This window comes from Rhinatrema bivittatum, chromosome 19, assembly GCF_901001135.1.
Source record: "Rhinatrema bivittatum chromosome 19, aRhiBiv1.1, whole genome shotgun sequence".
Lineage (NCBI taxonomy): Eukaryota > Metazoa > Chordata > Amphibia > Gymnophiona > Rhinatrematidae > Rhinatrema > Rhinatrema bivittatum.
Genome location: NC_042633.1, coordinates 6,607,071 through 6,624,771, shown reverse-complemented (window position 1 = coordinate 6,624,771; position 17,701 = coordinate 6,607,071). Strand labels below are relative to the sequence as shown.

Genomic DNA, 17,701 nt, shown 5'->3' with positions numbered 1-17,701 from the left:
GATAGCATAACTGTGACAGTAGGCAACAAGCATGTCCAGATTTATTTTAAGGGTAATATGGTGAAGAGCCTCACATTCACGAGAGGGTCTATCCATTTAAACTTTACCAAATGGCTTTCACCCAGTTCAATCATAAGGGGCCCATTTTCAAAAAAATACTCAGTTCCTAAACTAGGTCCCTAAATTTAGGGAAATTTTCAAACAAATTTAGGACCTAAGTTTTTTCACCTAAAAATGTCCCTAAATTTAGGTCTGCAATTCATGTGTATGAATTTCGGCTCCTAAGTTAGATGCCTAGTGCTGAAAATCGGTGCTAAATGCCTAACTTTTTCTCCTCACCCTAACTCCAACCCTTCCCTGCCCCCATCAATGCCCACTTTTTAAGAACCTAAATTTAAGTCCCTAGTGATAATAGGATCCTCAATTTAAGTGCTCAGCCTTAGTCAATTTCAAAGGGGCCAATATTGGCACCTAACTCCAGAAGTTAGGATGCTAAAGTGTTTGAAAATTGACCCCCTAAGTATACATTTTGTCATTAGAACCATCTTGCAATTTAACAAGTTGAAAGTCTAAAAACTAGTTGGGAAAGGATAAGGTATCCCAAAAGTGTATTTTACTCCCTTCTTTATTTCTTTTAATGTAACGACTTCCTCTAAACAAAGTCACACATGGAATTGCTTTCTTTCTCTAGATGCCATAGAGTGCATGAAGTGCCCTGATGACCAATGGCCACACCAAGAAACAGGACGGATGCCGGAAGAAGTCTGTCGAGTTCCTGTCCTACCAAGAACCCTTGGGCTTGGCTCTGGCTGTTATCTCCATGCTTGGTGCCCTGATGCCAGCCGCTATCCTCGTTGTCTTCATCCAGAACCGCCCACACCCCAGTTGTGAAAGCAAACAACCGTGAACTCAGCTACCTCCTGTTACTGGCACTCATTCTGTGTTTTGGGTGTTCTTTAGTGTTTATAGGCCACCCTATGACATCTACCTGCATAGTGCGTTCAGATGGCATTTGGTGTTGTATTTGCCATCTGCATTTCTTGCCTGCTGGCCAAGACTATCATGGTGGTTATAGCCTTCCAAAGCCACCAAGCCAACCAGCAATCTAAGGTCATGGGTGGGGCCACAAATGCCAAATGGCCTGGTGGTCTTCTGCAGCCTGGTCCAAGTCCTCATCTGTGTCACTTGGCTGATCGTAGGCGCCCCCGTTTTCCCAAATGAACATGAAATCCCAGGTGGGGAAGATAATTATTGAATGCAATGAAGGATCATTGACTGTATTCTGGTGCATGCTGGGATACATGGGGTTTTTGGCTACTATCAGCTTCATTGTAGCCTTTTTAGCTAGAAAATTGCCCGACAGCTTTAATGAGGCTAAGTTCATCACCTTCAGCCTGCTTATATTCATTGCTTATGGCTCTCTTTCATCCCTGCTTATCTGAGCACAACAGGGAAATACACGGTAGCTGTGGAAATATTTGCAATTTTGTCCTCAGTGCTGGGGTTGCTGGGTTGTATATTCTTCCCCAAATGTTCTATCATCCTAATCAGACCAGACATGAACACCAAGGAATTCCTAATGGGGAAAACCACAGGGAACCTGAAAAAAACCAAGTAATTGCATTGTAGTGCATTGATCAATAAAATATATATGTCTGCATAACAACCTCGTTTTCTGATATTACTTTTTCTTAAAGCAGCAGCCTCGTAAATTACAAGAACAATGAAAGAATTTGGTTAGCAAATGAACTAAGAAATCACGAGGTATTTATTTATTTATTTATTTAGCATTTGTTTATATACCGAGGGTACAGCTGACATAGCCTTCACCTCCGGTTTACATTATAACCCAAACCAGTTACATTTAAATTCATAACAGTGTAAGAGAATGAATCAGAACATTACTTAAAAAGTCAATAAATACATTGACCCATACATTGAACAATAGTTATTAGTGTAAGCAACACTTGAAGTAGACGGTTGACACCGTTAAGAGAAAAAAGGTTTCTGTAGGACAGGACGGAATACAGAAGGAGGGGATTGCAGGCATAAAAAGGAACGTGAAGGTGGATATGAAACAGATTATGTTCAATTGTCATTAGGTGAGCAGCCATTGTACGACTGTGAGAGAACCAATCTTTGAGATCTTTTTTAAAAGATTTAAAGTTTTCTTGCGAATTGAGGTGTTGAGGGTAGTGCGTTCCATAATTTTGGGCCGATGATGGAGATGACTCTATTTCTAGTGGAGGATAATTTGGCTTGAGGTAAAGAAGGGACATCCAGCTGAACTTTATATGTAGATCTTGTTGTACGTGAAGATTTATGTAGATGTATAATATTGTCCCGGGCAGAGAAGTCAACTTTGTGAATTGATTTGTGTAGGATTGTGAGTACTTTGTACTCTATTCTTTTTTTAACTGGTAGCCATTGTAAGTTGTATAGTACTGGGGATATATGGTCAGATTTTCTTTACCAGACAGGATTCTGGCAGCTGCGTTTTGGAGTAACTGCAGAGGTCTTAAAGTTGAATTAGGGAGGCCTAATCAGAAGGGAGTTGCAGTAGTCCAAACTGGAGAAGATGAGGGCTTGAAGAACGGTTCTGAAATCCTGGGGATGAAGCAGCGGTTTTAGGTGTTTTGAGTATTTGAATTTTGTAAAAGCCTTCTCTTGTTTTTGTTGTGATGTGCTTTTTAAAATTTAGCTCATTATCTAGCCAGAAACCCAGGTCTTTAACGTTGTCTCTGAGTTGAATTTGAATGTTATCAAATTGGAAGGGTGGAGTGGAAGTTATACCAAAGTTTTTCTTGTAATTAATATACATTCTGTTTTGCTCATATTTAAGCATAATTTTAGATTGTTCAGCAGATTTTGTATTTCTTTCAGGTGTGAGGCTGCTTTTGACATTGTTTCTTCTAATGATGAAGTAATGGGAATGAGAAGTTGTATGTCATCAGCATACATGTAGAAAATGATGTTAAGGCTTGTTAAAGATGGCATAAAGGAAGAAGGTAGATATTAAGAGAATAGGTGATAAAGCCGACCCTTGAGGAACTCCAGTATCTAGAGGGATGGCCTCAGATGAAAAGTTGTTGTAGAAACTTTGAAAAATCTGTTATTAAGGAAAGAGGAAACCAGTTGAGGGTTTTTCCAGTGAGCCCGATGGATTCCAGGCTAAAATAAGCCTTTTTGTGGTCCACAGTGTCAAAGGCTGCTGACAAATCGAGGAGGATCAGAAGGTGATCTAGTTTGTTATCAAAGCCTCTTAATAAGGTGTCAGAGAGATTGAGTAGTAGGGTTTCTGTGCTGAGGTTTTTTCTAAACCGTGTTGTGTGGGAAATAGAATTTTGTGGTTCGTCAAGGTGTTCGTTTAGTTGTTTCAGAACCGCCTTTTCTGTCAATTTAGCAAAAGGGGAAGGTTTGGATATTGGGCGGTAGTTGTTTAAATCTTTTGGGTTGAGGTTTTTTTTCTTCAGTAGTGGAGTGATTGTAAGCGATTTTTAATTTGGAAGGAAGCTCGCCCTCAGTAAGCGATTTGTTGATGATTGCTGCTATTGTTGGGGCTAAGGGATGAGCGATTTCCTTTATAGCTCGGGTTGGGATGGTGTCCATGTCATGACGTGCAGGGTTTATTTTTTTCAACATTTTCTCTGTTCCAAGTTGGAGATAGGATTGAATTCACGCCAGGGACTTATGTTTTGATAAAGGTTGCTTTTCTATGATTGATGGGAGTTGAAGGCATCCGTGATTTTGAAATTTTGTTCTTAAAGAAGATGGCTAAGTCTTGGCTCAAATTTATTGTTTCAGTGGTAGTGGGATTGTTGTTTTCGACGATGAGGTTGTTGACTATGTTGAACAGTGATTTAGCTTTGTTGGTAGCGTTATTTATTTTTTACTGTAGTAATCACGTTTTGTGTTCTGGATGGTTTTTATGGATTGGGTTATGTCCCCAATCCAGCAGATGGAGTCAGCACAAGCTTTGAGGGGGCGTCACCCTATATAGCACTACCCCCTCTGCAGGAGTTCAGTATCGAGTATATCAAAGCCCGAGTAGAAAAAACCGAACCCCTTAATGGATCAAGTAGAAAAGGAACCGGCAACGAAGCCGTGCAACCATAATAACTAGAACTGCAAAAGATCCTACCAACGGGTAGGAAGCTTTATAAACACAGTAAGACAACCTACACAGTAAGACAACCTGTGGGGAACTGCGAGAAGCAGTAAAAGCTGAAGACGTTAGAAAGGACAGCCACAGAAAAGGAGCCGAGCAGGCAGAGAACCCAGACGCGGTGGGCGTCTGGATGATCCATGGTACTACAGGAACGAAAATTAGCAGGTAAATAATAATTTTCTTTTCCCTGTACGTACCTGGATCAGTCCAGACAGTGGGATGTACCCAAGCTTCCCTAAATCGGGTGGGGTCCTGCGAGGCCTGCTCGGAGAACCTGCTCCGCCAAAATGCCCAGAGACTGGAGAGGCGAGAGGTAGGCGATAGTGCCTCGAGAACGTATGTAACGATTTCCAGGTGGCTGCTCTACAGATTTCTTGAGAAGAGACCGAGCGAGCCTCCGCCCAGGAGGCCGCCTGAGAACGCGTAGAGTGCGCGACAATGCCGGGTGGGGGAGACCGCCCCACCCCAATGTAGGAAGCCGCAATGCCAGCCTTCAGCCATCCGGCAATCGTCGTCTTGGAGGCCCGGGACCCCTTCTTGGGCCAGACCAAAGGACGAAGAGATGGTCAGACGTCCAGAAATCATTCGTAGCTTCCAGATAGAGACGCAGAGTGCGCTTGACATCCAAGAGTCGTAGAGACTTCGGCTCGGAAGACGAGAAGGACGGCAGTTCCACCGTCTGATTCACATGAAACGCAGACACCCACCTTCGGGAGAAATGATGGAACGGTGCGGAGGAAACTCCAAAGTCGGAGAAACGCAGATAAGGTTCTCTACACGAGAGTGCCTACAGTTCCGATATGCGACGAGCGGAACAGATTGCCACCAGAAACACTGCCTTAAGGGTGAGATCCTTAAGCGTTGCACTCCTCAGTGGCTCGAACGGTGGTCCCGACAGGGAGCGAAGTACAAGGTTGAGACTCCAGGAGGGCCAAGGATCTCGCAACGGAGGCCGCAGATGTGTAACACCCTTGAGGAAACGAACAATGTCCGGGGGCTGCAGCAGAGAACCCCCAATCGCGCAATAGCGAACCAAGGGCGGGCCACCTGGACCTGTAGGGAATTATAGGCGAGCCCCTTGTCCACCCCCGCTTGTAGGAATTGAAGGATACCATCAGGTACCACTGAAGAGGTGACCATTCGAATTTAGAGAGAAACTAGCTGACTCATCATGTGACTGTCCTCAGCTAATCCAATGTGCAACTTGCTGGAGGTTAGAACGAGCAGAGACACTATATCTAACGGTCTTTAATATGATTGTTCAAAAATGTATCTTTTTACGTCAAATAATGATTAGTAGGAATGTGTCACAGATGAAACAGCATATTTACAGTCTATCCTTTCATGCTCAGTGTGAAATGCTATTGGTTACCCCATCGTTTAAACATTTTTGTCTTGTGCAAACTTAAACAAGAGCATTTTCTGTACTCAGTACCACTTTGGGGAACGCCTTGTCATGGCACTTGCGTTCACTATCTGATATTAAGGTTTTTGAAATAATTAAAGACATTTTTATTTCAGGAAGCTTTTATCAGTGTTTTATAGTTTGTTATATTGATTTTGTTTTTTTTTAACTGTATGTCTTACCAAATGTCTATGTGAATTGTTACTACTTCGTTCCATTGTTTTCCTATGAGTGGTTTACAAGAACTTTTTAATAAATAAATGAATATCCAGCCAAGTATTGCTAGCAGAAATTCCTTATCACCCAGTTTATTACTCCTTTGTTTGATAATATCAGAGGGTAATTTCTGCCTCATTGCCCTGACAAATCCTCAGTCACCAGATGTTCACACTGGAAGTCTCTTTTTAGTATAAGTCCCTTAATTCTAATCCATTCAATTACATCAAGAAGATGACATAGAGCAATTTTATAACTCTGCAAGTAAGGATAAAATCTTCATGCAACTTGTACACGGGAAGGATATCTTTCAAACAACTGTGCATGGCGACATATATGTGTGAATATAGCCATGTGCAGATCTAAAATAGCATTTTATAACTCAAGTGTATCGGATACACCTACATTATAAAATATGCGTATCTTTACCCTGCAACCTACATGCGTTAGGTAGGTTTACGCCAAATACATTCAATGCTTTGAGCACGTGTACTTTTCCTACCTTTTAAAAAAATATATGCGCTTATATTTTGCGTGAATATAAAGTAGGACCTACTCGCATAAAGTGGTATATTTTAAAGCATGCATGCGCGATTGAAATGACCAGCTTTACCATTTACTTCACCCGTTCACCCAGTCTTTCTCCAGGTCATTGAGACCCTCCCGATTCTTCAGCTTGAACTCCTACCTGACCAATAGTACACAATAAATATGTTGAATGTACTTATGCAAGATAATTAGCAGGTGTAAAACTGCATAAATTGGCAAATCTACGAGTGTAAAATAGCAACTTGTGCGCATAAATGTTGGCCCCTGCCTGGAATGCTCCTAGACTGCTTCCTTTCTCCGCGTGTATATTGTTCCCGTAAAAGTAAAAAACATGCGCATATGTTGGATGTTCATAAAATAGCATGCATGCGAGTAGCTGCTACTTACCTGTGTATATGTTACTTCTCATGTGTGTAACTCCTTGAAAATTCACCCCACAAACTTTAGCCAATATTCTCAAAGTGAACTTCTGCGCATATGTTCGTTTTGAAAATGCCAGGGTAATAGGCCTGCTACGTGCACAAACTATGTCACACAAAGTTGCCCCTGCTCCTCGTGGGACATAACTCATGTGGTGTAACTTGCATGCATAAAATCAAAATGTCTGCACATAAGTCACAACCACCACCCAGGAATGCCTCTTCCCAGGGCATGGAAAATTACATGCAAAACTGGGCTACGTGCGCTAAGCCTGGGATCAATTTTACAACAGCCATTTCCATGCATAAAAACCAGGCTTTGATTATTCTTCCTTTCTCCCCCACACCTGGCCATCCCTAGCTCACTCTGGGATTATCAGCTCTCTTCCAGCACATTCTTGCTGGCCTTTCCTGGATAGCTCCTCCCAATCACGGTCTGTACGGTTCCAGCTCTCCATCTGACCCAAACCCGGTGAAGCTGTAAGTATGCCTTCTTCTCACACTCATGTTCTGAAAATATGTAGCTCTCCTTCCTCATACCGTTACATCCTGGAATCAACACCAATAACGCCTTCCGGCACTTTCTCCCGCTGTTAGCCTGCCCATCCCAGAGGTGCACTGGATTATACCATCCTTCCCTTTGCTAAAGATGGAGGGGATTATAGTAATTATTGTAAATCTAGTGAGCATATAAGCATCTCCATCATCAAACAAGACATGTCATAATTCGCATCTACTGTAACATATAAATAAATTAACTCTTCCTCTAATCTTTTGTGAGGGTCCCTTCGCAGAGGTATTGCTGTTCCCTGTACAGGAGTGTTGCAGTTGGACACTGCTGGAGAGATAGTGGACCCTTGGGCCGACCTACCTAGGGAGGCAGGGTAGGCCGGGAGGCAGAGCCACAGGCTGGAGGAGTTCACCCAGGAACCCGGGACCCCCCGGGAGGAGCCCGTAGGGTCCCGGGTCCTCGGGACTTGGAACTGAGACAGAAAGTCCAGAGACTGAGATAGGCGTAGGCCGGGACCAGAGCAAGCAGAAAGGATAGGAAGTCCAAGGTACCCAGAAGGCAGGGGACCGGCTACACAGGGCCGAGGGCCGGCTGAAGGCAGGGCAGCGGGCGGCTGCGGAGTCTGTAGCAAACCGGAGTCTGAAGCAGGCTGTAGGCTGAAGCGGAGTCGGAAGCAGGCCGTAGTCAGAGGCTGGCTGCAGGCTGAAGCGGAGACAGAAGCAAACCGGAGTCGGAGGTTGGCTGTAGGCTGAAGCGGAGTCAGGAGCAAACCGGAGTCGGAGGCAGGCTGCAGGCTGAGGCGGAAGTCAGAAGCAAACCGGAGTCGGTGGCAGGCAGCAGGCTGAAGCGGAGTCAGAGGCAAACCGGAGTCGGAGGCAGGCAGCAGGCTGAAGATCACCAGGAATGCAACTAAGAACAACTACGGAGTTGTGAACCTCGTTGCAAGGCGATGAGAGAGAGTTCGAGCGCCGGTTATATCGGGACTTGGGCGTGACGCCAGCGGCGCGGGCGGGGCCAGGCTTCCGGGAGCTGAGCGTTCAAGACGGACGTCCTCGCACGCGGCACTGACAGGAAGCAGGCACGTAATGGCGGCCGCCACGTGGAGTGAGAGAAGCCCCCGGGGTCTGGAGCGGGCGGAATGCGGTGATCCCTGAAGCGGAGGTAGGCGGGCTTGGGCCCTAACAGAAGGGAAGCGGTCGGGACCGCAACACAGGAGGACTTTAGACTGGCAGTTATCAATTGAGGTAGCTAAACATTACTGACAGACTGAACAAATTAGCAGCCAAGCATACAAATTTGACATAGAATATTTCACATACAATTAAAGGCATCGCTTGTGTTTTAAGAGCACTCTCCTTAAGCGGGGGAGGGGGGAAGGGGAGCATGATGACCAAAGAGATATCCATGAGACACAGCAAGGCAAATACACCATTCAAGGGAACAAACAACGTGATACTAGTCTATGATCTACCCTAGTAGTTATAAGAGTGGGCTGAGAACCAGGGAAGCTCAGGAGTCAAATCCCACGGATGCTTCTCATGACTCTGTGTAAGTCACTTTCCCCTCCATTGCCTCAGGTACAGCCTTAGACTACAGGGAAAATGCCCATTGTAGCTGAATGTAACTTGCCTTCAATGCCTTGAGCTGCCAATGAAAAATATATAAATGTTGTTTTATCTTTTGCTGAGATGAGCAGTGAAGCAATTTAGCAACCATACGAGATAATGGAGATTGGTTGTTCTTAAATACCAAATCAAACAAGAAATGCTTGCACCCAGAAATGCACTTTTGAATCTCAACAACTTGTTTAATTGGAGGAAATAAACTTCAGATGCACAATCTAGGCAACACATGGTGTTCTTCTTTGTCACATCAAAGGCATGTGTTGCATTTCTGGGTGCAAACATTTCTCGTTTGATTTGATATTTAGCATCCAATCGTCTCATTCATTCTTTTGAATTGTTCTTAAACACCAACACTTGCCCATTGCCGCTTGAGTGTCCATGAGATCGTTACAGCACATTGTTTTTTCATGAGTGTAACTTCTCAAAGCAATCCTGAGCATTATTACTGATGTATATAGTTTGTGTTATTGCTGCTTGTTAGTTTTATTATATTATTTGTTGCTTTGTTTAAGCTACCACTTGGCCTTTTTCTCCTTTGTCCCTTCCCCAGTACCTGTTTTATGTATTTTCCACCTTTAGTTTGGATGTAAACCGGTTTGATGTAACCACGAATGCCGGTATAGAAAAAGTATTGAATAAATAAATATTACAGCAGCAGGATGACACATGGGACAGTGAAAGCCATGATATTTCAGTCTTGAGTTGAGGCCATCTATTTTTCTCAAGAAAAGTTATTCTTGAAAAAAAAAAATAGAACAAATAAACAATCCTTGGGTGCATGATCAAGACCAGCAGTGATAGAGTCCGGTTGCAAGCATTTGGCTTGCTGACTCCCTTCATTTCTATTTGGAGTGGAGAAGTAGCCTAGTGGTTAAAGCAATAGGCTTATAAATGAGGAGACTAGGGTTCGAGTCCTGCTATCATTCCTTGTGATCTTGGGCAAGTTGCTTTACTCTCGATTAACTCAAGTACTAACTTAGATTATAAGCCCTCTGGGGACAGGGAAATACCTCCAGTCCCTGAATGTAATCCACTTTGAAGTAGTGGAGTATAAATCTAAATAATTATTAGAACTGTAATGTGTTTGGTGGGCTCTAAGATTTGGTATAACTCTGGAACAGACAGGATTCACTGAACCCTGCGAGAGGAAGGAGATGATTTTATAACCATATAAAGGCTGGGAGAAGCAAAACGCTATCAAATCTTTAAGCTTCATTATAAGAATATGATCTGGAACTAGGGATAAAATGAAATCTAAACTTGCCTGTTGGAATTGTGAATCTGAACCCAAAAGCTCAGCATAGCTGTGTACACTCAATTGTTCTTTTCTTATAAATAAATGTTAGACTCACTTTGGAAACACACTTTTAGAGTGTCTGAATTTATTCCAGGATCTGGAGTATACTAAAATCAGCTCCTACAGAGAGGATTTGATGGCCCTTTCTGAGAGCTTTCACCTGCGCTCCACTACACCACCTGATCGATCTCTTTCTAAAGAACCCTTAGACTATCAGGAATTGACCCCTTGAACAAACAGTTGCATAATTTTTTCTATTTTACAAAATAACACAACAAATTAAAGTTTTCAGTTCATGGTGAAGTTCAAATCTTGTTCTGAATGGCAACAGCAATAGTGTCCTGGATTGCAGTAGTTCCAATCTACTTTACAGCTCAAGTTAAGTAGTTTGATGTGAATAAAGCAAGTTAAGTAGTTTGATGTGAATAAAGCAAACAGTCACCGTGAACCCACCAAGTCAGTCTCTGCAATGAATTCAGCTACTGGACCTATTGTTTCCTGGAGAGAAGGGCAGAGAATTATCTTTCCTTTGACCCTTTCTTCAGATGGAGGCAAAATGGAGCCAACTCTCTGAGATAGCTGAAAGAGCTTGCCAGCACAGAGGTAAAGGTTAAGTACCCCAAGGTTGTGATACAGACGAAACATGGATAACTCATCATATGACTGCCCTCAGTCAATCTGGAATTATCAAACTTTGAGATAACATTTATAAGCCTTGGAGATGTCTCTGGAATGAAAGAACCAAATGCCAACCTTTGTAGACTAGAGACTGTCAGGGTTGGGTTAAATCATGGAGGCAGTGCATGCAAATTTTCTCTCATGCATATTCATTGTGGATATCCTGAAAACCCGACTGGCTGGTGGGCCCCCAGGACCGGGTTGGGGACCACTGCTCTACAGGTCCTTGCTGCATTGGAGACAGTGGGGGAGGGGGAGTCTCTGAACTCTCTAACAACTGCAGGCCTCCTGCCATGTGGAGGCAACATGGCTGCTGTCTCCTCCAACCTCCCTGGGGCCTCCTGAATGGGACCTGATGAACACACGCAGTGACCGCCTGCTGAGTCTTCCGTGGAACCCCTTCCCCTTCTGAGGCACAACCGGCAAACAAAGAGGCCCCACTGAGGCACCATCGCCTCACACCACAGGCCCGACAAACTTTCCCATGCTCCTCAGCCTGCGGCAAAAATAACTCGACTGTGCTGAAAATGCTGCGACACTCCTGCCGATACTGTCCCGACCCTGGGTGCTGTAGCCAAACCACGCATGTCCCTTCTCCCCCCCCCCCCCAAGGAAGCTTACCGCACAGACACAGCTGACCAAAGCCCTGACAAAAGTTTTTGTGTTTGGTTTTTTTTTTTTTAAGTGATAGTCACCGAGCTGCCCAAAGAGAAAAAGGAAGATATACTTTCCTGCTTCTGGCTGCTCTTGGCAGATCAAGTCAGTGGGAAGGTGAGAAGGCCTCAGAGGGAGCGAGGGAAACAGGACCCCTGGCTTTTGCTCCCCCTTGAAATCAAGAGTTGAGCTTGGCTTGGGATTACCAACCCCCCCCCCCCCCTTCCCTTCCCTGCTCAACAGGAGGGATGGCCATGAAGGAACCTAACACCACTTGTCTGGACTGATCTGGGGTATGAACAAGAAACAGAAGATATCACAATGCCTCTTGCATTGATCCATGGTCTGACCACAGCTTGAGTAATGTGTGCAGTTCTGGTCGCCCCAGTTCAAAGAGAGTGGAACTAGAAAAAGTACAGAAAAGGGTAACCAAAATGATGAAGGGGATAGAACGACTCTCCTATGAGATGAGGCTATACAGATTAGAGCTATCAACGGATGTTCTTTTTATCAAAATTCTCCCCTTCCAGCAGTGTAATTTTTACAATGAAAATTCACTTTTTATATCTCTCACACAACACAACATTGTAAACAGATATTCTTTTTGTGTCAGTCGAGTCCACTCTTCTGGAAAGGGCGAATTTTGATAAAAAGAACATCCGTTGATAGGATTATGCTGCTTGAGAGATATAAAAGACATTTTTCATTCAGTAACAAATAGGTTTTATATATGGATGAATGTATGAGTGTGAGACACATGTATGGTATGTTTGTGGTGATTGTAGGGTAAAGCGAGAAGAGATTATTTTTAGCTATGGAAGGTAATGGGTATTTATAGGATAGGGTAGTGGTCTACTATTACTATAAAATAATTTTTGTAAATGATTATTGTAATAGGGTTTGTGAAAAATAAAATTATAGCTTGGCATAGAGTTTGCCTTAGACCTCTGATTTGTTAGGTATTGTTGTTAACTGAGGTTTCAGGGGATATGCATGTAGTTGTTTACCTAACATGCTTAAATCTAGCCTTCTAAGCCAAAGAGAATACTACTACGTGGTCTTTCTCTGCCGCCATTTCCTACACTACTTATATTTTTTCTGACCTCATCTTTCGCTCACGCCATTCGGATATGAAGAGCGTATTAGCGCGCGAAAACTAGTCAAGAAATCTATTCAGTTAGTCCAATTCTAAGGTACAGCCTGCTAAGCACTTGGGCTTTCATGTATTTCATTTCCCCCGCCATCCCAAACCCTTACACCCGCCCATCCAGCCCAAGCGCAGCCAATCCACGAACACAGCTTCAGCCTGCCGCGCGCAAGACGTTGGCCAATCAAGAGAGAGAATGACGTCTGGCCTCTCAGGAGCTGGCATCTGAGTAACCAACCAGGAGACCGCTGGCAAACCTTCTCGCGAAGCAGGCGGAGCGTCCGTCAAGGACGAATCAGCCGAGGAGGGGAAGGGCTCAGAAGCCACACCTCTCATGCGCACATGCTCCACGCCCGCCTTACTTCTCCCAGAATGCAAAGCATTCTGCCTGCCCCCCCCTAGGCGTCCCGTCCTTCCTTTCCGATTTGCGCGTGCGCGATGAAGAAAAAAAACTCGTCCCCCTTTGGCTTTCTCCCCCAGAATGCACCGTTCTCCCTTCAGCCGGGCTGGTGATATCATCCTCGCTGCGTGACGTCACCGACCCCCTTCTTAAAGAAGTAGCAAAGAGTGTTAAAGGGGGAGGGAGGGGAGAAGTGTATATGTATTTGGACGGTGGGAAGAGCAGGGGCTGAGGTTCAGTCCCCTCTTTGGGGGAAAGATTCGGATTCAGGGAGACCTGCTAGAGGTTTTCAGGCGGTGAGTACTTACCTTAATCTTCCGTTCTCCTACGTTCCTTTTATTGCAAACATCTGTTGACGGGAAGGCGAAAGGGAAGCCAAGATAGCAGATCAAAAGAATGCCTTGTTTCTAGCAGGGTCTTGGGATGGGGCAGAGTAGTTAAATCACAAGCAGATTGTGATAAATTGCAGGAAGACCTTGTGAGACTGGAAAATTGGGCATCCAAATGGCAGATGAAATTTAATGTGGATAAGTGCAAGGTGATGCGTATAGGGAAAAATAATCCATGCTATAGTTACACGATGTTGGGTTCCATATTAGGTGCTACAACCGAAGAAAGAGATCTAGGTGTCATAGTGGATAACACATTGAAATCGTCAGCTCAGTGTGCTGCGGCAGTCAAAAATGCAAACAGAATGTTGGGAATTATTAGAAAGGGAATGGTGAATAAAACGGAAAATGTCATATTGCCTCTGTATCACTCCATGGTGAGACCGCACCTTGAATACTGTGTACAATTCTGGTCGCCGCATCTCAAAAAAGATATAATTGCGATGGAGAAGGTACAGAGAAGGGCTACCAAAATGATAAAGGGGATGGAACAGCTCCCCTATGAGGAAAGACTAAAGAGGTTAGGACTTTTCAGCTTGGAGAAGAGACGGCTGAGGGGGGATATGATAGAGGTGTTTAAAATCATGAGAGGTCTAGAACGGGTAGATGTGAATCGGTTATTTACTCTTTCGGATAGTAGAAAGACTAGGGGGCACTCCATGAAGTTAGCATGGGGCACATTTAAAACTAATCGGAGAAAGTTCTTTTTTACTCAACGCACAATTAAACTCTGGAATTTGTTGCCAGAGGATGTGATTAGTGCAGTTAGTATAGCTGTGTTTAAAAAAGGATTGGATAAGTTCTTGGAGGAGAAGTCCATTACCTGCTATTAAGTTCACTTAGAGAATAGCCACTGCCATTAGCAATGGTAACATGGGATAGACTTAGTTTTTGGGTACTTGCCAGGTTCTTATGGCCTGGATTGGCCACTGTTGGAAACAGGATGCTGGGCTTGATGGACCCTTGGTCTGACCCAGTATGGCATGTTCTTATGTTCTTATGTTCTCCCCCCTTCCTATTCATTCAATTCCGTTATTTTCATTTTCAGTAAGCCAGTTGACCTGTCCCAGCATGCACCGGTGGTTGGGAGCATTGAAATCCCGGACTGGGTTGTCCTTTATAGCGATCAGATTGCTTTCTTCTTACCTTCCTTCTGGATCAATGGGCTTTTGACTCTGCTTTACAGTTCTCTTTTTGACACCGTTCCTTTTGTCATGCCCCTGTTCGTTAACAGCAGTCTCGGATTGCCCCCAGAACGCTGTTTCGTGCGCCCCCTTCTATCCCAAACACACCTCTCTGCAATCCCTTCCCACCTTCTACCACGTATTATTCACAGATTACAATTTGGGGGGAACACAAATCGCTTGGGTCACCCCAACACTCCCCTGTGTGGTTCTGAATAACATATGACCCCATTTGCATTCAGAGCCGTTAGCATCTATGGAAAGACTATTGATTTTTAGGCCAAAGAGGCTTATCCAGGTTATCTTCCTTCCCTTTGGCTTCTGGGCAGGTCTAATTCTACTGTCCCTTAAAAAAGGGTAGGGAACTATATTTCCCAGAATGCAACATAGAGCAAGCCCAGGACTGGATCAGCCTCTCTGCTAATACACATCAAGTCCTGCCCCACCCAAATACATCTGATGAGTCTTGCATGTGGACATCCTGAAAACCTGCTGGCCACCCTCGCCAAGTGCCTCCCTGGCTTAGAGCGTAGATTGCATGACCTCTCCATTCCCGGGTCCTTGAGTGCTGCCAACAGGCCAGGTTTCTAAAATTTTCTTGGGTGTATCTGTGGACATGTTTGGACCATAATTCCGGTCAACTTGCATAACTTGGTTACCTAGAAAGAGACCGGGTCCTTGAGAAATAGCAGTTCTTCGTACGTATCCAGATCAGTCCAGACTCCTGGGTTTTGCCTCCCCTCCAGCAGATGGAGACAGAGAAAGATTTACTGACATTGCCACTTAACTCGAGGTGCCACCTGCAGTCTCTCAGTACTTCTCAGTCTGCAGTCTCCCAACAACAACAAAAAAAGGAGACAAAGTAGGTTTTGGAATGTATTGAGCCTCCCTGGTGGGACCATCCTCCCTGGGGGCTGATACAATATAGTGCGCTCAGCCGAGCACACTGTATAACCCGCAGTTGGATGCGGGTTAAATAGGCGCTAATCCATCCCCTAATGCAATAGGGGGCTTAGCGCCTATTTAATGCGCGTCCGCGGAGTGAATGAGATAGCGCTCATCACATGCAAATGCACGTGAATGAGGCTATTACTCATTCACTCCAAATGCAAAAATATAAATGTGCGACTGAGACGCACATTTATCACTCAGCTATTAACGCCTGCCTGGAGCAAGCGTTAATAGCTGAGCGCGTTGGAAAAAAAGTACAGAAAGCAGAAAAAACTGCTTTTCTGTACAGGTTTAAAAGTTAAACAAAAAAAGAAAAAAAAAAAACCTCTGTCGGCTGCATATCGGCGTCGGTTTTGATAACCGGCCGGCTGCGGTTATGAGAACGGACATCGAGTTTATCGGCGTCAGTGTTCATAACCGGCAGACCGCCGGTAACCGCGGGGTTGCGTTAGCAAGGAGGCGCTAAGGTCACGCAAGCGACCCTGACGCCTCCTTGCTAGCGTGAACCCCTAATTTGTTTATTGCATGACGCCCCCCCTTGTGGGCGCCATGCACGCATTAAAACGGGTGCTGAAAAGTCAGCACCCACTTTCCGCATTTAATATTGCATCGGCCCCCTGGTTAGCAAGGCATGCGAGCAGGGGGGTTGGGAACCCCAATTGCTCTTTCTTGGCATCAGTCAGGGTGAGTACTGGAGGTTCCAGCGACCAGAGCCTGCTGCCACTCTTGAAGGGAAGTGTTTAAAAGTTTCAGCACTTTGCCCTTTGATAGCGGGCGTTGGGGAGCGGCAGTTTGGTCACGGTGCAGCGATCTTAGTTCTTTTTTGGTGCCTTGATGCGGCGGCTCTCTGCTGCGAGATGCCGCATGGTTCCTCCTGTTCAGTTTGTGGAGAAGCGCATGCGCGCCTCTCCCGGGACAACCGATGCCTCTCTGGGGGAGAGCTTCGTCGGGGAAGGAAGCATCTGGGTCCCGCGGGCACCGCGAGTCTGGTGGGCTCTCTTCACCACGGCAGCATGTAGATGACCCGCGAACGGCGGCTATCTGCTCTACGTTTTCGGCTGCCGCGCAGAAGAGGAGGCAATTTTCCCTCCTTCAATATCTCCTGAGCCCTTACTTTTCCTAGAAGCCTCTCATGAGGAACTTTTTCCTAGAAGCCTCTCATGAGGAACTTTGTGAAACGCCTTCTGAAAATCCAAGTATACTATATCTACCGGTTCACCTTTATCCACATGTTTATTAACTCCTTCAAAAACGTGAAGCAGATTTGTGAGGCAAGACTTGCCCTGGGTAAAGCCATGCTGACTTTGTTCCATTAAACCATGTCTTTCTATATGTTCTGTGATTTTGATGTTTAGAACACTTTCCACTATTTTTCCTGGCACTGAAGTCAGGCTAACTGGTCTGTAGTTTCCCGGATCGCCCCTGGAGCCCTTTTTAAATATTGGGGTTACATTAGCTATCCTCCAGTCTTCCGGTACAATGGATGATTTTAATGATAGGTTACAAATTTTTACTAATAGGTCTGAAATTTCATTTTTTAGTTCCTTCAGAACTCTGGGGTGTATACCATCCGGTCCAGGTGATTTACTACTCTTCAGTTTGTCAATCAGGCCTACCACATTTTCTATGTTCACCGTGACTTGGTTCAGTCCATCTGAATCATTACCCATGAAAACCTCTGATACGGGTATCTCCTCAACATCCTCTTCAGTAAAAACTGAAGCAAAAAAAAATGTAATCTTTCCGCGATGGCCTTATCTTCTCTAATTGCTCCTTTAACCCCTCGATCATCTAACGGTCCAACTGAATCCCTCACAGGCTTTCTGCTTCGGAAGACTTTGCATGCTTTTGCCAAGCACCACTGACTAGATGTCCAGGCCCCAGAAGCCATGGGCTTTGGTGAGAGTGTTCTTCGAGCGGGACTCACTTAGTCCCACCCCATTTAGGGAAGCTTGGGTACATCCCAGGAGCCTAGACTGATCTGGGTACGTACAGGGAAAAGAAAATTTGGTTCCCTGTACGTACCCAGATCAGTCCAGACTCCTAGGTTTTGCCTCCCCTCCAGCAGATGGAGTCAGAGAAAGTTTTACTGACACTTAAGACGTGCC

The 17,701-nt window shown here is 44.9% G+C and overlaps 2 protein-coding genes across 3 annotated transcripts in view; both read left to right on the top strand.

Annotated features, from left to right (window-relative positions):
• The window catches only part of LOC115081098 (vomeronasal type-2 receptor 1-like), a 106,536-nt gene that overhangs the window by 87,367 nt on the left and 1,468 nt on the right, over positions 1–17,701 (top strand). Inside the window, exon 9 of the mRNA XM_029585612.1 lies at positions 11,554–11,639. Coding sequence (XP_029441472.1) covers positions 11,554–11,639 — 86 coding nt within the window. The remainder of the gene's footprint in view (positions 1–11,553; positions 11,640–17,701) is intronic.
• Positions 13,137–17,701, top strand: part of LOC115080928 (zinc finger protein 550-like) — an 83,031-nt gene continuing 78,466 nt past the window's right edge. For both annotated transcript variants that reach the window (XM_029585389.1, XM_029585388.1), the window contains exon 1: positions 13,137–13,365. The gene's annotated coding sequence lies outside the window, so the exon portion shown is untranslated. The remainder of the gene's footprint in view (positions 13,366–17,701) is intronic.